Consider the following 16,492-nt stretch of genomic DNA (forward strand, 5'->3'; position numbering starts at 1 on the left):
AACAGTCTAACTCAGAAATGGTTCTCTATAAATGACTTAACACTAATTATGACTTAACAATGACTTAACATAAAAATAAGCACATAAAACAAGTTTCCTAAAATGTCAGGATTTGTAGTCAAACACAATATAGTCCACATCAAGCCTTAGTCAAAGTAAAAGAAAAGATTTAGCTTTAAAACCTAAATTAAAGATTAGCTTTGAAATAGTCTCTTTGGGAAGAGGGAGAGAAGAAAACAAAAGTAGGAATGGAATTGTGGAAGGATTGTGAAATAAAAAGTAATGTAGAAAATGAAAATAATTCAAAATCACTGGTTTGGATGCTGTTCTTATCAGTGTGTGATGAAATAGGAGATAAAGTCAATTATGGGAAGCATCAGAAAAATAAGAAACATTTTTGATTAGATAACTAAAAGATTGCAAGCTATTTTTCCTAACGAGAGATCCAAAGTCCTAGTTGGATTTCTGTACCACCGAACAATGGTTCAGAGGAATCAGATCTTCTCATAAGAAATTAGTTTTAGAGATGTTGATCTTTTATTCTATATAAAGTCAAAAATGAAAAATATGGGGCTCTGTTGAGTAGAATGTTCCAGACTGAGAATCTTTGAATGAGGTTGAGTCACCACGAGAGAACATACATACATTTCTCTGCACTCCCCAAAGGCACCCTGTGGAAAGGTGCTATTTCTTAGACGGCGGCCGGCCATCGCATTTGTGTTATATACATCACTGTAAATTGGTCATTCTGATTTGTTTTGAGAATGCAAACTAAGTAATTTTGGTTCAAGCTTCTTCTTCTTTTTTTTTTTTTTTTAAGTTTTATGTAATTATTTGACAGAGAAAGGGCACAAGTAGGGGGAGTGACAGCCAGAGGGAAAGGGAGAAGCAGGCCCCCCGCAGAGCCAGGGAAGCCCCAGGACCCTGGGATCATGATCTGAGGCGAAGGCAGTGGCTTAACCAACTGAGCCACCCAGGCACACTTGGTTCAAACTTCTAATGAAATTCTTCAGAAATTCTAAAAAGTCCTTTCAAGGTTTCACTGTGTAAATTGTAGTTTTGTTTTTATTTTTTCTAGTCCTACTAAGTCGTCACTTCTTTTTTAGAATAGTATCTTAGTGACATGTCTTATGTATTACAATGCATATCACTTTGATTTTTATTTTCTCCCATTTGTCCGCTGCATACACTAAATACAGTTGTGATCCGTTACGGCAGCGAATAAAATATTTATTGAATGTCGAATGCAGTCACATGGCTAGGAGGTTGGGTTTGAGCAGCCTATGAGTTTCAGCTGTTACAGGGAACAGAGAGGGAGATGGGTGATCAACCCATAGGTCAATGAATAAATAAGTTCAAAAATTCAGATTTGATATATGGTGTGAACAAAATAAAATACACCAGAATAGGAGCAAATAGCTGGGGAGCTGGAGACGGTGATCGCGGAAGCCCCTTCTGCGGAGGCCTGCAGTTGTCTAGTGCAAAGAGCTGGAAACAGTGACAAGACCTTTGTGCCTGGAGCATAGTGACCAATAGCCAAAACGAGTTGGAGATGACATTAGACAGAGAATTGGGGACTAGATTTTATAGGGCCCTGTAGAGGTTTTTTTTTTGTTATTTTTTTTTCTTTTTTCTTGACTGAGGAATTACTGGTACGTTTTAAACAGGGGACTCGGGGGTCGTCTGGCTGACGTCTGCACCACGGTCTGTAAAGTGTTCAAAACAAGGCCCGAAACCTGTCTAGGAGACTATTTCAGTAGCTTAGGAGAGGAAGAAGAGGAAATTGGTCTAGAATTCTGTCATTTCATGTGGTGCATGTAACTTTATCCGTTTAAAAAAAAAAAACAAAAACCTTTATTTATCTGAGAGGGAGGGAGGGGGGAGCATGAGTGGGGGAGGGGCAAACCGAGAGGAAGAGGGAGAAGCAGACTCCCGGCTGAGCACCGAGCTAGGTGTGGGGCTCCATCCAGCGTGCTGGGATCGTGGCCTGAGCCGAAGGCAGACGCTTAACGCGCTGAGCACCCAGATGCCCCTCACTGGATAGGTGCTGGAAGCGGAGCTTGCAGCATTTATGATGGATTGGTTGGGGCTGTAGAGTGAAAGAGGGGTCAGAATTCTCCCTTAGGGCTTTATCCTAAGCATCAGGTTAGTGATGCCATTTTTCAAAATAGACATGACTTAGGGAAGGTGCAGGACAAAGATGTAATATTTCACTTTGGCTCACCTTAGTTCTGCCTGATGCACAACCCCCTGGTTTAGGTGATTGCTCATTGATTTAGTTAATAAACCCAGTATAAATTTGCCCAGCTTGAGGTTCTAGAGTAGTTTAGTTCTAGCTAAGGAAAACAAAATAGAGACTTACTTCTTGCTCAGTATTAAAATTAAAGACATTTCTAACTACAAATCAATGTATACGTTCAATAGATACCCAAACTCGTTTTTACTTAAAACCAGTTCCTCGTATGCATGACGCATGAAGGGCCACACCTCATTTCAATTTTCTCATGGATTATTGACAGACTGTGTTTTAAGTTGTTCTTAAAAAACAGAATGCTTACATGTTTCCTAAATTCCACTCTATTCAATCATAGGTTCCTTTTCTAAGGCAAATGAAATAGCCTTTGATAGCACCCGTATTACATACCTCTGTATCACTCTGAAGTTGTGGAAATCTTTTCACTGGTTTTCTACAGTCATTTAGATACACTGAGAAATTTCCGTTACTTGACTGTGCTGTTTGCTTTTTGCTGTGTTTTAGTGGTTTGGCAATAGATTAGAGGTTGGGTTTCCACCATTTGGTACTAATTATCTAGGAACAATCTGATTTCCATTTATTATATTCACATGGCAGTGCTGCCTGTATTTATATCAGAAAGAAAAAGGGTTTATTCTGCCCTCCTAGCCTCATGAATGCCCCCAGAAGATTGTTCCATTATAAGATGTGGGCATAGCAAGTTAAGTCAGATTGTTCCTCATGATTCTTGTGTCTGGATGCTTACATTTTACTTTTCTGGCTATAGATGCTTTTAACCAAATCAGACGATTGCCAGAAAGTTAAATGAATAAAATTGTAGTCCTTAGAAGTACTGGACTTTCTATTGCTGAGTAAAATAAATGTCTCCCTTTCAATTAAACCTAGTGTTTGTTACTGGATAAAATTCTACCTTTACATAATCAGCTGCGTGGCCACTGATTAGACTTGATAGGACAATTATAACCTAAAATGTGTATTTCCTTGTGGGTAAACAAAAGTGCCTGTTTATCTTCTTCTAGTGTTTGCTCGACTGTTACTGAAGTCACGATGGGCAGGAGCAGATTGTGAAAACTCTCAGTTACACAATGAGCCAAATGTGAATCTTTAAACAAAGGCATAAATTTTAAGCATGACATTGATTCAAGAACGTTTGCTGTGCACAAAAAAATGATTACTGGTGCACGGCTTCATTTTCATAATTGCTACTTGCAAAAAAAATGATCCTAAAGAAGTAAACTCTAACTATTGGGAAGAAAAATACATTCCGTTCCAATTCTGACCATGCATACCTGATTAAATCTTTTAATTTCGTGTTGCAGTTTTCCTCTCTGGGATCTGCAGACAATCCTAGCCACTCAACTTGTGGCATTCTTGGAAGAGCAAATAAGATAATAGGTCTTACAAGTAAGAGACCAATATCACCAAACTGTGAATCTAGAAATCTGAAAAAATACATTCGTGATGCTTTAAATCCTATACTCTGGAAGTTGTTATTTTTAAAACTTACTTAAAAAGTGATGTCATGGGGCGCCTGGGTGGCTCAGTGGGTTAAGCCGCTGCCTTCGGCTCAGGTCGTGATCTCAGAGTCCTGGGATCGAGTCCGGCACCAGGCTCTCTGCTCAGCAGGGAGCCTGCTTCCCTCTCTCTCTCTCTGCCTGCCTCTCCATCTACTTGTGATTTCTCTCTGTCAAATGAATAAATAAAATCTTTAAAAAAAAAAAAAGTGATGTCAGAGGTGTAACAGTGAACTTTGAGAGTGTGAATCAGCATGGCAGCATAGAAAAAATTTGCCAAACTATTTGGCATCAGTGTTTTATTTTGTCATCTGTAGTTTCATTTATAATCTTTATAGTCTACCAGTTGTTCAACTAGAAAAGTATAGACATATTTCAAATATAAATTTAAATAATTAAATAATTTACTTTCTAAATTAAATTCTAAGTAGAGTTATTTTAATAATGATAAATCATATTTTAATCTTAAAGTTGTTTGTTTTACATTTTAAAACCATATTTGGGTATTTATATTAGCAAAAGAATTAACAGCATAAAATAAAATTTTGTTATCATTCTACTATTTCTTAGGTATTGCCAAAGAACTGTGTAATGCAGATTTCTTATTGTTGTTTAGACATAATTGACCTTCCCTGAGAATTCAGACCCTTTTACCACACTTCATCATCACTGTTCTATTTAGACAAGAATGAGGTTGAAGTATTCACTTGGGCCTGAATGTCTCAAGCCACCACTTCCTCAAAGATCCAGCTACAAAACTACAACAATGACAATGAACTGCAAATATGGGCGCTCACTTTTTTTTTTTTTTTTTTTTTAAGAGAGAGAAAGAGAGGAGAGAGAGAGGAGGGGCAGAGGGAGAGAGAGAATCCCAAACAGGCTCCACGGCCAGCACGGAGCCTGAAACGGGGCTCAGTCTCACAACCCTGAGAGCATGACCTGAGCTGAAATTAAGAGTTGGATGCTTACCGACTGAGCCCCCCAGGTGCCCCTGGGCATTCATTACTAACAGGCCTTAAAAACCTTACCATGTCGGGGTACCTGGGTGGCTCAGTGGGTTAAGCCTCTGCCTTCAGCTCAGGTCATGGTCCCGGGGTCCTGGGATCGAGTTCCGCATCGAACTCTCTGCTCAGCTCGGAGCCTGCTTCCCCCTCTCTCTCTGCCTGCTTGTGATGTCTCTCTCTGTCAAATAAATAAATAAAATCTTAAAAAAAAAAAAAAAACCTTACCATGTCTGTGTAAGTAATATGTAACATCCCTGAGAATGGGATCAGGTCTTGTGCACCATCATGAAGACCAAAGGACTTGGAAGTATGAGCATAAAGGACCAAACAGTGGTGCCATGAATTTCTGTAGGAGAGTCCAAAAATTTTGGTTTTTAGCCATCTGTTAAAATACTGACAGAAGACACAAAAATATCAAGCTGTCTTCATCTACACTATGTATTTAATTTCCTCAACCAGTTAAAAATGGCAGTTTAAAAAGTTTAAAAAGACTAGCTCCTGACCCCCTACATTTAGAAACACCAGTCGAAATGCTTAATAGATGTGATATTTAATTCCTTGACTTGAATCATTTCTCAGTTAGGAATCATGAACTCAGACATCAGTAGAGCCCAGGCTGAGACGTAAGTATGTAATCTTGTGTGGTGGGGGGGGACTGGCGGGGGCGGGGTGGCGGGGACTGACAGGAGAGCCCATACCCAGCAGAAAAGGCACAGCAGTTACTGTCGGTCATTCGCATGCAAGTCTGTGGACCCACTTTCTAGATTTTGTAACTTCTCAAGTAGAGCTCCCGATTTTAATGCGCAATGTCTTAACATTACCCACAAGCAGCCAGTTCAGTGTATCAAAGATCCGTGTGCCCCGAGCAACACGTGTCCATTGACCAAATCAGCTGCAGCTCTCTGTAGATACCCGAGCTCCACCATTCTGGAGTAGTTAAAAACTTGATTATTTTCATATTACATACATTCCTTATCTGTATATATCAAAATTTTGAAGTTATCTGTGTACATGCATACATGAGTACGTATCTGCATACAGACGCCCGTGGAGGGCAATGGAGGAGACAGTATTATATGCATATTAACAGAGTGGTCAGCGACAGAACTCAGACCCTCAGAGATTCTGCTTCCACACTGAGCCCTTCCCTCAACTTAAATCTCTCACTTGGCATTGCCTGATTCTCCCTTCAGCTTTGAGAGCTGTGTGAAGACGTGACTCAGCTTAGAAACTTCCTTCAGATTTGTGGGTTCTCCTACCTGTCATTTTGGTTATGACCTTTCACTGTGAGGTTATCAAAAGCCATATTTGTGTTGGCTGCCTCAAAATCCTATAAGTGTTAAAAATCTCTGAAGTGTGACCTGTGGTTGAGGAGTCCCGCTCCAGGCCAATTCCAGAAGCTTCTCCTGGAGAGCCTCCCCGGGGGAAATGCCCTCCCCATGCAGGTACAGTGCCTGCCATGGAGGAGTTGCGGTCAAGGACTCAGCCCCTGCACCCTCGGCCAGCTGTGCTCTTCCATATAACGTGTCTGCATACCTAGCCCTGGTGCCTATATTTGGAGGCCTCCTTTTTGGGGGCCTATGGCCATGACCTTTTTAAAATGCCTCTGTCAAGGCCATCTTAGGAGGGCCTTGAAGACTCACTCCTTTCTCCACTCTGATTCGGTGTTCAATGCTTTTCTGCCCCTGGCCCTTTCTCCTTTCTCTCCCCCCGGCTTGTCCCCTCCCCTCAGCAGACACAATGCCTTGCTTCTGCCCTGATACTTCTAACCTTCACCCAGTGCCACTTTCTGGGGGAAAAGGACATTGATGAAGCCAGTACCTTCTTTCTGGCCCCTTGCTTTTACCGTAGCAGGAAGTGAATAAAGGCTGAACTACTGCTTTCATTTTGACTTGATATAACTGACCACTCTGACAGCTCAGCTCTTACCCTCTCAGCTGTTGACAGCAGCTTTCCGTACTGTAATGTAATAACTTCCGCGAGTCATCCAGAAACTGATGTGCAGACCCAGAATAGTGTACTGCTTACTGATTCTTGAGTCACTTATTATTTCATTTATTTGAGATGCTTGACAACCCCCTCTGCCCATCCCTGAGAAGTCTTACCATTTGGAAATCACAACCTACAGAAAGATCGTAATGATTGGAGTCAGATTATTTTAAATTTAGGCTCTGCTTTTTACCTCATAGAGGAATAAATCACAAAGAATCTATGGGCTTTGATTCCTATATTTTATTATAATAAGGATGTAACATTACTAATACAAATATCTCAAAAAAATGTTTTGAGGATTAAATCTAAAATGATTGTTGTAACCCTTTTTGAAAATTCTACAAAGTCATTACTTTTTATTAGACTTTACTCCTACTTTAATGACTGTTTTTTCTTATTATGATTCCCTTTCCCATGTCATTACCCAGAATCTCTCATTGAAATAACTCAAGCTTCACTCTTTATCATCTTCCTCTCAAGTCCTAATGATGCAACATTTTATTTCAATATCTAAAAATGTTATATTTCAGTGAAAAATGGTCAAATTAAACATTCTAGATTCTAAGGAGCATTGCAATAGGAAAATATACTCAAATGATTTTTTAAATTTTAGTGAAATTATTCTGAAATTATTCTTTTCACATAATATCACTTCACCAATAAATTTTCATATTTTTTCCTTTTTCCTCCATGTCTTCTCTCTTCTCCTTAGTGTATTTCTCTGTCATTCCTTTACAGCTGCTGCACAAAATGTCTGATCAGGAGCAGCATGGGTTTCAGAGATGCTCACCTTCTTTCTGGCGTAGTAGTGGTGATTCATCTTCCTGTCTAAATAGTTCTTCCATTACTGTCACTCCTGTCAACTCGCCTGATTCCAGACTGTCACTGGGACTGTTAATACCACCACCTTCTAAATGTGGCCTTCCCAAGCCAATCAGTGAGAACAGCATCCCAAGACCTCATGTAATTTGCTAAGCAGAAAATTCTTTTTTATTATTCCACATAATTTTTTAAAGACTCTACTAAAATGTGCCATTTATATCATAATGAAAGACATCAGGTATGTCTTGAATCAATGTGATGGGCCTTGGTGACTTTGTGTGCCATGTTTGCTTCCTTTGTTACCTGATAGAGTTTCAAGTAGAGAGTGGTGATGGTGTACAAATCCACAGAAAGGCGAATTAGGACATGTCACTTCAGAGGACCCCAGATATGGCAGCTGGGAAATTAGATCATCAGTGATGTTGGGAAAAGCGGTTTTAGTGGCATTTGGCACAAAAAGAGTTTCGATTTATATGAGTTAGTACCTCTTCCAAGGAAGTTAGCCTTGAGGGAAAGAGTAAGAGATGCGAGGTTAGAGGAGTAAGACATTTTTTGGTTGGTTGGTTTTGTTTTCAAGAACAGTCAAGATTTGAGTATCTTAATATCCTGAGAAAGAAGAGAGAGAGGGAAGCCAAGGCAGATAGAGGGATGGGTTGATCAGGAAAACAATATCCCGAGCTTGGAGGAAGTAGCTGAGGGATAAAGTTCCCTCAGTCTTTAGACAGTATTCGTGACTGATAAAGTAAGTATGTTGTTAAGGAAAGGGAGATGACACCAGTTTTCCTGCATGAAAAGTGTACCAACAGTCCTATTAGCTGAATAATAAGTCTGTCTGTCACTCATCACACACAGTCAGCATTATTTTTCTTCCATTACTTCCATTATCTGTGAATGAGAAAAATAAATGTATCCTGAAAAGTCTAATTTTACTGTGAAACACATGAGATCATCTGTGTTCATGTTCTTTGAGAACAAGCAAGTTTTTTCTTACTATTCCTCTCCAAAATGAGAATTCTCTTTCCTTTCTAGATTGTGTGTGTGCATGTGTGTGTTTTTCCCCAAAAGACAATCAAAGTGATGATTCATTCCTGCGCTACATCTGGGTCCAGACTGACCCAGATAACTTAATGATTTTGGTGGTATATTTAGTGATTATTAATTTATTTCACAAGGTAGATATTTGTCATAGAAAACTGAATGAACTCTTATCCAGGAATAAAAGGCATTGCAGTGAATACAATAGTTGGCTGTCATTGTAGTTATAAATACAAATTAACTTATACTGTGCAAAATTTTTAAGTTGCTATCAATTGCATTTGAATGGTCATAGTTTAAAAAGTAATTACTTCATTTCTGTTTCCAACTTATGGAAAATGTATTACTGAAATCATGTTTTTATATAATTTCTAATATTTTCAATTCTCTGATACAAATGGCAGTTGTTTCTAGATAGACAAAAAAGTCCAGTATCTTTATATCTGTCTGGAATAGCATTGTCACCATTTTTGCCGTCATCTTTAAGGTCATTGTCGCAGAAATTTTCTGTTGCTTTCTTGCAATGGACGTTTGGTGTGACTGGTTAAATCATACGGAATTGCCAGCGTTTGATCTAGAAAATGGCAAGTTCATATGATTCAACTGAATTTGTTGTTGTTTATCCATGTTCTCTATGTGTATGAAGTATTTAGCATTACAGTGTGTCTACCTGGATCACTGCTGTAATTCACATTATTTTCATTTGCAGGCAGGCACCGGGACACCCAAGTCCCCCTCCACCGACATCTTTGACATGGTACCGTTTTCTCCGGTATCACACGTGACTTCAACCCCTGCTCGCAATGGCACGCAGCCGCCGCCGGTACCCAGCAGAGCTACTGAGATCAGTAAGCTTTCTAAACAAATCAATATTCTTAGCTATGTTTGTGTACAGTTTAGATGTTTCATTGACACTTTATGGAAAATTACATATCTTAAGTTCACTCAAAGTGTTAATTACCAAAGAATTATATTTCATTGTGCCAGATCAGCTAATCATATTTAACTTTATAATTCAGAGTATCTACTGATGGCATCACTTAGCATTTGAAACTTTTATGAAAAATGATATTTTAGTATAGGGTTATTTATTTCAATATAAAGCATTTAATCATATATTATTTTATTTGGGTTACACTTTTAAATATTTTAATGGTTAAAGACAACTTGGTGGTAATTATTTTAATGTTTTGACATGCTTAGTAGAGCTCAGTTTAAATTTTTCATTATCGTTTAAAAAAACAATAATTATTTGTTATAGAGTATATGAATATTCTTAAATGTATAAAGATATGAATTCCATGACTTGTTTATTAATCCCATGGAAGTGTTCTCTCTGGATATCTGTAATACTATGCACACCATTGCTTCTCTGCTTTACCTTCTGCACATTTGGAAGGAACATAAGACTCCCTTCCTGGTGAATTAGAAAACATCCAACAGATGCTCATTTTCAATGTCGTGATTGTATTTTGATCTGTGCCCCATCACAGAAACGTGAAGAATAGCTCCCGATGGCTGTGCTCAGTCATTATGTCCAAAGGGAAACTGAAGAAAAGAGAGTTTTACATACTGTGCTTTATTGCATTCTCTCTGGTTCACATTAAGAGGTTTTCGATATAACTCTGAAGTTTTAGCTTGGGCTTAAAATATGTCAGGATCTTTATTTGTTTCCCTCTGTGGAACTTACCAAAATATACTACACATGTTAGATCTTCAGTAAATTTTACAGAATTAATTTGTAAATGCAAAGTAGTAACATTAGTAACTTTAAAAATCAGTCTACAAAAATATGTCTGTACTTTTACATAAATTGAAATATATAAATTCCTGTGAATATATTTTCTGCCAATGCAAATATTTTTTCAGGAAATAATCTATAGTATATATACCATAGTATATTTTTAGCAAATGTTTCTAATATCCTGATACAATATCCTGATGTAATGGGGGCATTTCTTTGTCTTTATGAGTGTCCCCCATCTCTTGCTTTACTGTTTTTTAATTCCTTGGACGACCATCAGTTTACTCATTCATTATTTAGTCCAAAGGGCATTTGTATAGCGTGTGTGCTAGACCTGGGTTACAATCTGGAATTTGAAATATAAATTACAGAGATGTACTACAAAAGAGGATTTTTATCAAAGTCAAAATACAAATTGAGAAGAGCGAGTAGATTTGAAAATATTTAGAAGGAATAGTATTATCAGGATGGTGATTGAGAGTTCATGATCAATGATGATTCAGGATTTTAGACTGAATGTTGTTAACAGGGAAAACTGGAAGTAGAAAAGATGAAAAATGCATTCTCTTTTAGAATTGATAAATCTGACACGCCTTTGGAAAATCTGGGCAAAGCTGCTCCAGTGGTTTTAAGGAATTTTTTAATGAGAAACTGAAGTAACACCTTGCTACATTTTTAAATATCTAATGATCCTGAGTGCCAAAATTTAACAAACATAATGAAAGATATGGATAGACAGATAGGTAGATGGATAGGATTCTAGATGCCCTATACTGTATCTACCTATCTTCATAGCAAATGCTGTAGGAAAAATGGTACAGACAGACTTATTTGATACCGAATTGCCACAGACCCTTTTAGTTTGTAAAAAACCACGCTCTCTATGAAGCACTGTAAAGCAAAGCACAATGAGCCGAGACACGCTGGAATGAAAATCTCTGTTCCTCTCCATCAGCTCTACATCCTTTTCATTACTTCCTTTCTTTCTGTTTGTTTATTTATTTACTTATTTATTTCATTACTTCATTTCTTTTCACAAACATCTATCATGTGTACAACATTGTTGGTCGGGCTCGTGGTACAGTGGACACCCAGGCACTCTTCCAAAGGAAAGTTCCTTTGTTCTCCCAGTTCTGATTCATTGCCCAAGCCACATGAGACTGAGGAAAATAACAACAGTGATAACGACACCCATGCCCATATGCAATACCTATTTGTATTTATATATAATATTTTTATATAAGGTGACAATAAATAATCCCACTTGTTTAGGACAGTTGAGGTTTATACCTTTCGTCCTGGTGTAACTGTTGGTAGCGTTCTTTTCAGAATTAAAAGTGTCTTTATTTGGATGATAAAGTATATGTCCCTCTTATTTATACAATACTTACCAGCACCAGGAACTTATATAAATTTTTTACTTATTTAATTCACGAATTTGGAAAAAGAATAGTTATGACTAAAAAGGCAAGAGTCTTTTATAATGAGGGTCAGAAATTAGAGGACATGGTAAAACTCAAGGAACATAAATATTACCTCTTACATAGCATTGACTTTTGAGGTTATGATATTTCTTAATATATTCTAAATTCTCACACACCGATATAATTAAAAAAAAAATTTGTGTCCATTAAGGCTGAGCTGGAATTGACTCAGAAGAAAGGAATTTCATAATTTTTAAATTTTTAAATTGTTTTATCAATTACAAACATTGATTTTAACTTTGATACTTCTTTAGTATCTTAACCAAAAAGTGAATACTTGAGAATATATGTTGCAGAGAGGTTTTTGATATTCCATTATCGCTATTTTTAAGAAGAAACCTGTTTCTGGATAGGAGACGTTTTTAAAGAACCTGCCCACTGTGATTATTCCGGAAGGTGCTACAGTTTCTAGCGCAGGAGACAATGTGTCTTCAGTTTCCTGAGTGAGGCTGGGTTAAGGCCAGGAGCTGAGCGCAACGACTCGCCGGTCGGCCTCGGCCATCGCGGCCCCGAGGCTCCGGGCCGCGGACCCGGGACGTCTCAGCGAGTGACGCGCTCACTGGGGACGATCTAAATCGCTCCAGAAAAAGTGCAGGCGTCGTCATGCGGTCATGTCCGGTATTCGGGGAGTTTGAACCGGAGAAGCCTCCGAGACGCAGAAACCTTCCCGGTAACGGTTGCTCCAACCCGGGCGGTTCTGAATGTGGTCCCGAAAGGCATCTCGCTGCTTTGCTGGTGCCCGACTCGTCCGAGCTCGGGAAAGGCCCGCGGGGCGTGGGCGGGGTCGGCGGGTCGCGCGTCCTGCCTCGGGACCGCCCTGGCCCCGCTGCGCCTCCGGGGCCACCCGCGGCCACTCACTGAGCTGTCCTCTGCTTGCAGAGCGGGACCTGTTCGGAGCCGAGCCGTTTGACCCGTTTACCTGCGGAGCGGGGGATTTCCCTCCGGACATTGAGTCGAAGCTGGAGGAGATGCAGGTGACTATTCTCACGGGGGCCGCGAGGGCTTTCTGGGCCCTGAATCTGGGCCGCAGGAAATGCTGGACACCAGCGCGGCCCTTTCCTTACTTGAACTTACTGGAAACAATTGCTTTGAAAATAGGAATATACATTTAGTCCTAAAAGTATTCCTACACATGCTAAGGATGGTTTTTTATTGTGTTTCGTCTTTAGTAGTGTGATTTACAATGGCAGTGAGGTGGTTCTTTTATTACACAGACGTACGTGGATTCTAATGGTTCATTACTTTGAAATCCAAAAATTACAGGGCAGCTGTCCTAGGTTTACAAGGTTTCGTCTCCGTTTTCCCAGTTATGGAGTTCAAGTCGGGAGTGGGTAGATGAAGGGCGATCTTGGTGACACTGAGGTCGGTGTCTTTGAAGACAAGCGCCGTAGCTGTGGTTCGCAACCCATGGGCCCTGTTCGGGGGAGCGGGCACCGGTGACACCTTCTTCAGCAGTGTCGTCCGCTTGCGTCCTCGCTTCGCTCTCCCTCTGTTTTTCAGTCTTACTTGTACTGGGAGTTTGAAGATACTGGTTTTAAAAGATTTTTACAGTGGGCCCTGATCAATAAGTCATCTTGAAAGCACCAGAAAAAAACCTTCTCTTTATATTTGCCCTTTACATGTTTGTGAAATTATATCCTATTTTTATTAAAAAGACTATTTATATGGTAGAATGTAGGCAAAGACCCTTTATAGGAAGCTGATTGAGAAGAAGCAGTGGGGAGAAGGAGTCATTCCTGTTTATTAGGTGGTTCATTCTCTGTGCTCCATTTCCTGGACGAAACGAGTGATGGTGATTTCTGACTTTCTAACACTGGTGAGACACCCCTTCCTAGAAAGATAATATAAACCCCCTTCCATTCGTTTTGGACCAGGGCTATGATGCAGTCGTCTTTTTTTCTAGGTATTATGTGAATTTCCTCATTGTTCTGGATACTATAATGCGTGCATCTTAAGTGTTGAATAACATATGCCTTAAGATTTCAAAGAATATGTTAAAGCAGCATTTCTCAAGTTCGGTTTCGGGTAATTTTCTTTTACATGAAAAAGTTATTTTAAATCCTTTACATTGACTTAAATTGTAACATTTCTTAAATATTTACCGGAAAAGTTATAAGTAATTTATCCTCACAGCTTCTAGTCAACTATTAATTCAAAAATTATAAACTAAATAAAAGCAAAATTACAACACCTACTAAAATTCAAATTAAGAACTTTAGCAGGATGGGTGATGTCACACTTCTGTTGATTTCAGCAGGTACCCGGTTTTTGGTACAATTCTTCTCCCTCTTTTCCGTATTTAGATACTATAAAACTTCCACTCAGATAGTGCATGAATATTTAGCAAGAACACTTTATTTATTTCACATGAAATCAATCCCTTTCCTTTTTCATTAGTTTTACCAATTAGGTTTGTGCTACTGGGGACTAATGCTTTTATAAGAACAAACAGAAACATGGGCACAGATCTGGTGCCGTTTGTCCTCAAGCACTATGCAGATCACAAAGAGTACTTTTCTATTAATGTTTTTTTTTAGTTTTCACAAGACTGAAAACATTTCAATAGATTTTTTAAAAAAAACCTACATCTGCATATTTTTGTAGGAATTAACTTTGAGAGATGCTATTATGGAATGATTTAGTGATGTGTTAATAATGTTAAGCTGTGGTATTTTTGCTTCTGTTTTTGTTTTTGCCACTTCTAATATTTTCTTAATGTCTTTTTTATTCTTTTTGCTTTCATGGTGGGTAGCGCCAGAGATGGTTGGTATATTATTTTCATAATAATTTTAAACAACTTATAACTTCGTAAAGCTAAAACCTTAATATTTGCATGCTTTACTTAATAAACATTCAAATAGCAGTTTCATATGGATGTTTCTGATTGTTGTGTGTAAAGAGGTTTTATAACCCGTATTTTAAAGTTGTTTTTTCAGTGGTGTAGTCTCTATTGCATTGTTCACCTCATTGCTTGTCTGATTTTGTTTTTCTTTGTTTTGTTTTTAGTTCAAGATTTACTTGCAAGGTCACTTTAACTAAAGTAAAATAATATTTTCTTCATCTAAAGTCCGTGACCACTTTTGTTATTAATCTTGTTAGCCTAATTAAGCTAATGCACATATTTGGCTACTATGTTTATCTTTGTATACAATGTAAAAACAGTTATAGTACAGTGGGTTGTAGGAATAATATTGAGTTAATGAGCCTAATGAGATATTTGGGTTTTCTCTTTCACTTAGAGGAAGTTATAAAAGTATCTTGTGCATGTCAGGATTTAAGCAGAAATATAAAGTCATATTTTATTATAAACTGTTCGAAAATTAAATATTTATCTGAAATCAATAATGTGGTTATTTAATTTGACATAATTTAAACTTCCTGGTACATGTCACTGACAGGCAAGTCAGCAGAGTAGTATTGACAGCCCAGAAGTATACCTTCTGAGTTATAATAATTTAATACATTTAAAAAGGAGCATGGCAAGAAGGATGAAAGAATTTTGCATAAAGGGGTGTTAAGTCAGCTGGTTAATACTTTGGTAGAAGATCAGTGCACAGCTGTAACTTAAATATCCAAGAAAATTTCAGAAAGAGTAGTCAGTTTAAAATGTTTGAAATACAATTGAATATTTATCAGACTTTTGAATTGGGAAGTAATTTCTATAAGGAAAAGAAAAATATGTAGTTTTATAGCATCTGTAGTTTTTTGTCATTTTTTCCTTTTCTCTTTAACAATATATAAATATATCACATATACATAATTAAAGTAAGTAGACAAGTAATTAGAAAACTTAACAATCAGATAAATTTTAAAAAAACAGCAGCTCACAAAAGAGCACAAGTTGCTAATATGCATGTGGACATGTTCAATCTAACCAAAGAAAATCTACAAATTAAATACAAAAGAACTAGAAATGCTATTTTAATCAAGCAAAATAAACATTTTATTTAAATTTTTTTTATTTTCTTCCCCAGTGCAAGTGAAAGTGTGATGAGAGAAGCCCGCTAACTCATTGCTGGGCCTGGGTCAGTTCATAGCATCCCAATGGAGAGTAATTATTAGTAAAACTTACTTTTTTTTTTGAGATCAGAAACTCCAATGCAATCTATTCAGAGAAGAAAATGGCTATAAATGGGGAAATTTTCTATGGGAAAAAGGTTCTAGTTAACTTTATTCATAATTATAAAATACCCCAAACAGTTAAATCACATTAAAAATAATAGATTGGTGACTGCCAGAGGGAAGAGAAGTAAAGAGTATATTCAGAGGCACAAACTTCCAGTTACAAAGTAAATAAATAACAAGGATGAAAAGTATAGGGAATATAGTCAATGATATTAGGATAACTTTTTATGGTGACAGGTGGTAACTACACTTACTGGGGGGACATACCATAATGTATATAAATATTGAGTCATTATGTTATACACCCAAAACTAATGTAATATTGTGTATCAACTATACTTGAATTTTTAAAAAATTAATAGATTATGTAATCATTAGATTAGTTTTATGGGGACCCAATAGGGAATATTTGTTCCATTAAGTTTTAAAAAGAATATAGAAAATTATATATGTGATACATTAAAATACATAAGAAATTTATGTATAATATATGGTTGTTATATTAATATTAGAATTGT

The 16,492-nt window shown here is 37.6% G+C and overlaps 1 protein-coding gene across 16 annotated transcripts in view; it reads left to right on the plus strand.

Moving 5' to 3' along the window:
• Positions 1-16,492, plus strand: part of GULP1 (GULP PTB domain containing engulfment adaptor 1) — a 244,790-nt gene that overhangs the window by 224,012 nt on the left and 4,286 nt on the right. For 13 of the 16 annotated variants that reach the window (XM_045086460.1, XM_045086452.1, XM_045086455.1 and 10 more), the window contains 2 exons: positions 9,331-9,469; positions 12,729-12,823. In XM_045086460.1, coding sequence (XP_044942395.1) covers positions 9,331-9,469; positions 12,729-12,823 — 234 coding nt within the window. Of the gene's footprint in view, positions 1-7,502; positions 7,728-9,330; positions 9,470-12,728; positions 12,824-14,601; positions 14,613-16,492 lie in introns of all 16 variants that reach the window. The other 3 variants (XM_045086461.1, XM_045086464.1, XM_045086465.1) reach the window with 2 other exon arrangements.

Source organism: Mustela putorius, unplaced genomic scaffold (assembly GCF_011764305.1).
Source record: "Mustela putorius furo isolate JIRA1106 unplaced genomic scaffold, ASM1176430v1.1 tig00000992_pilon_pilon_pilon, whole genome shotgun sequence".
Lineage (NCBI taxonomy): Eukaryota > Metazoa > Chordata > Mammalia > Carnivora > Mustelidae > Mustela > Mustela putorius.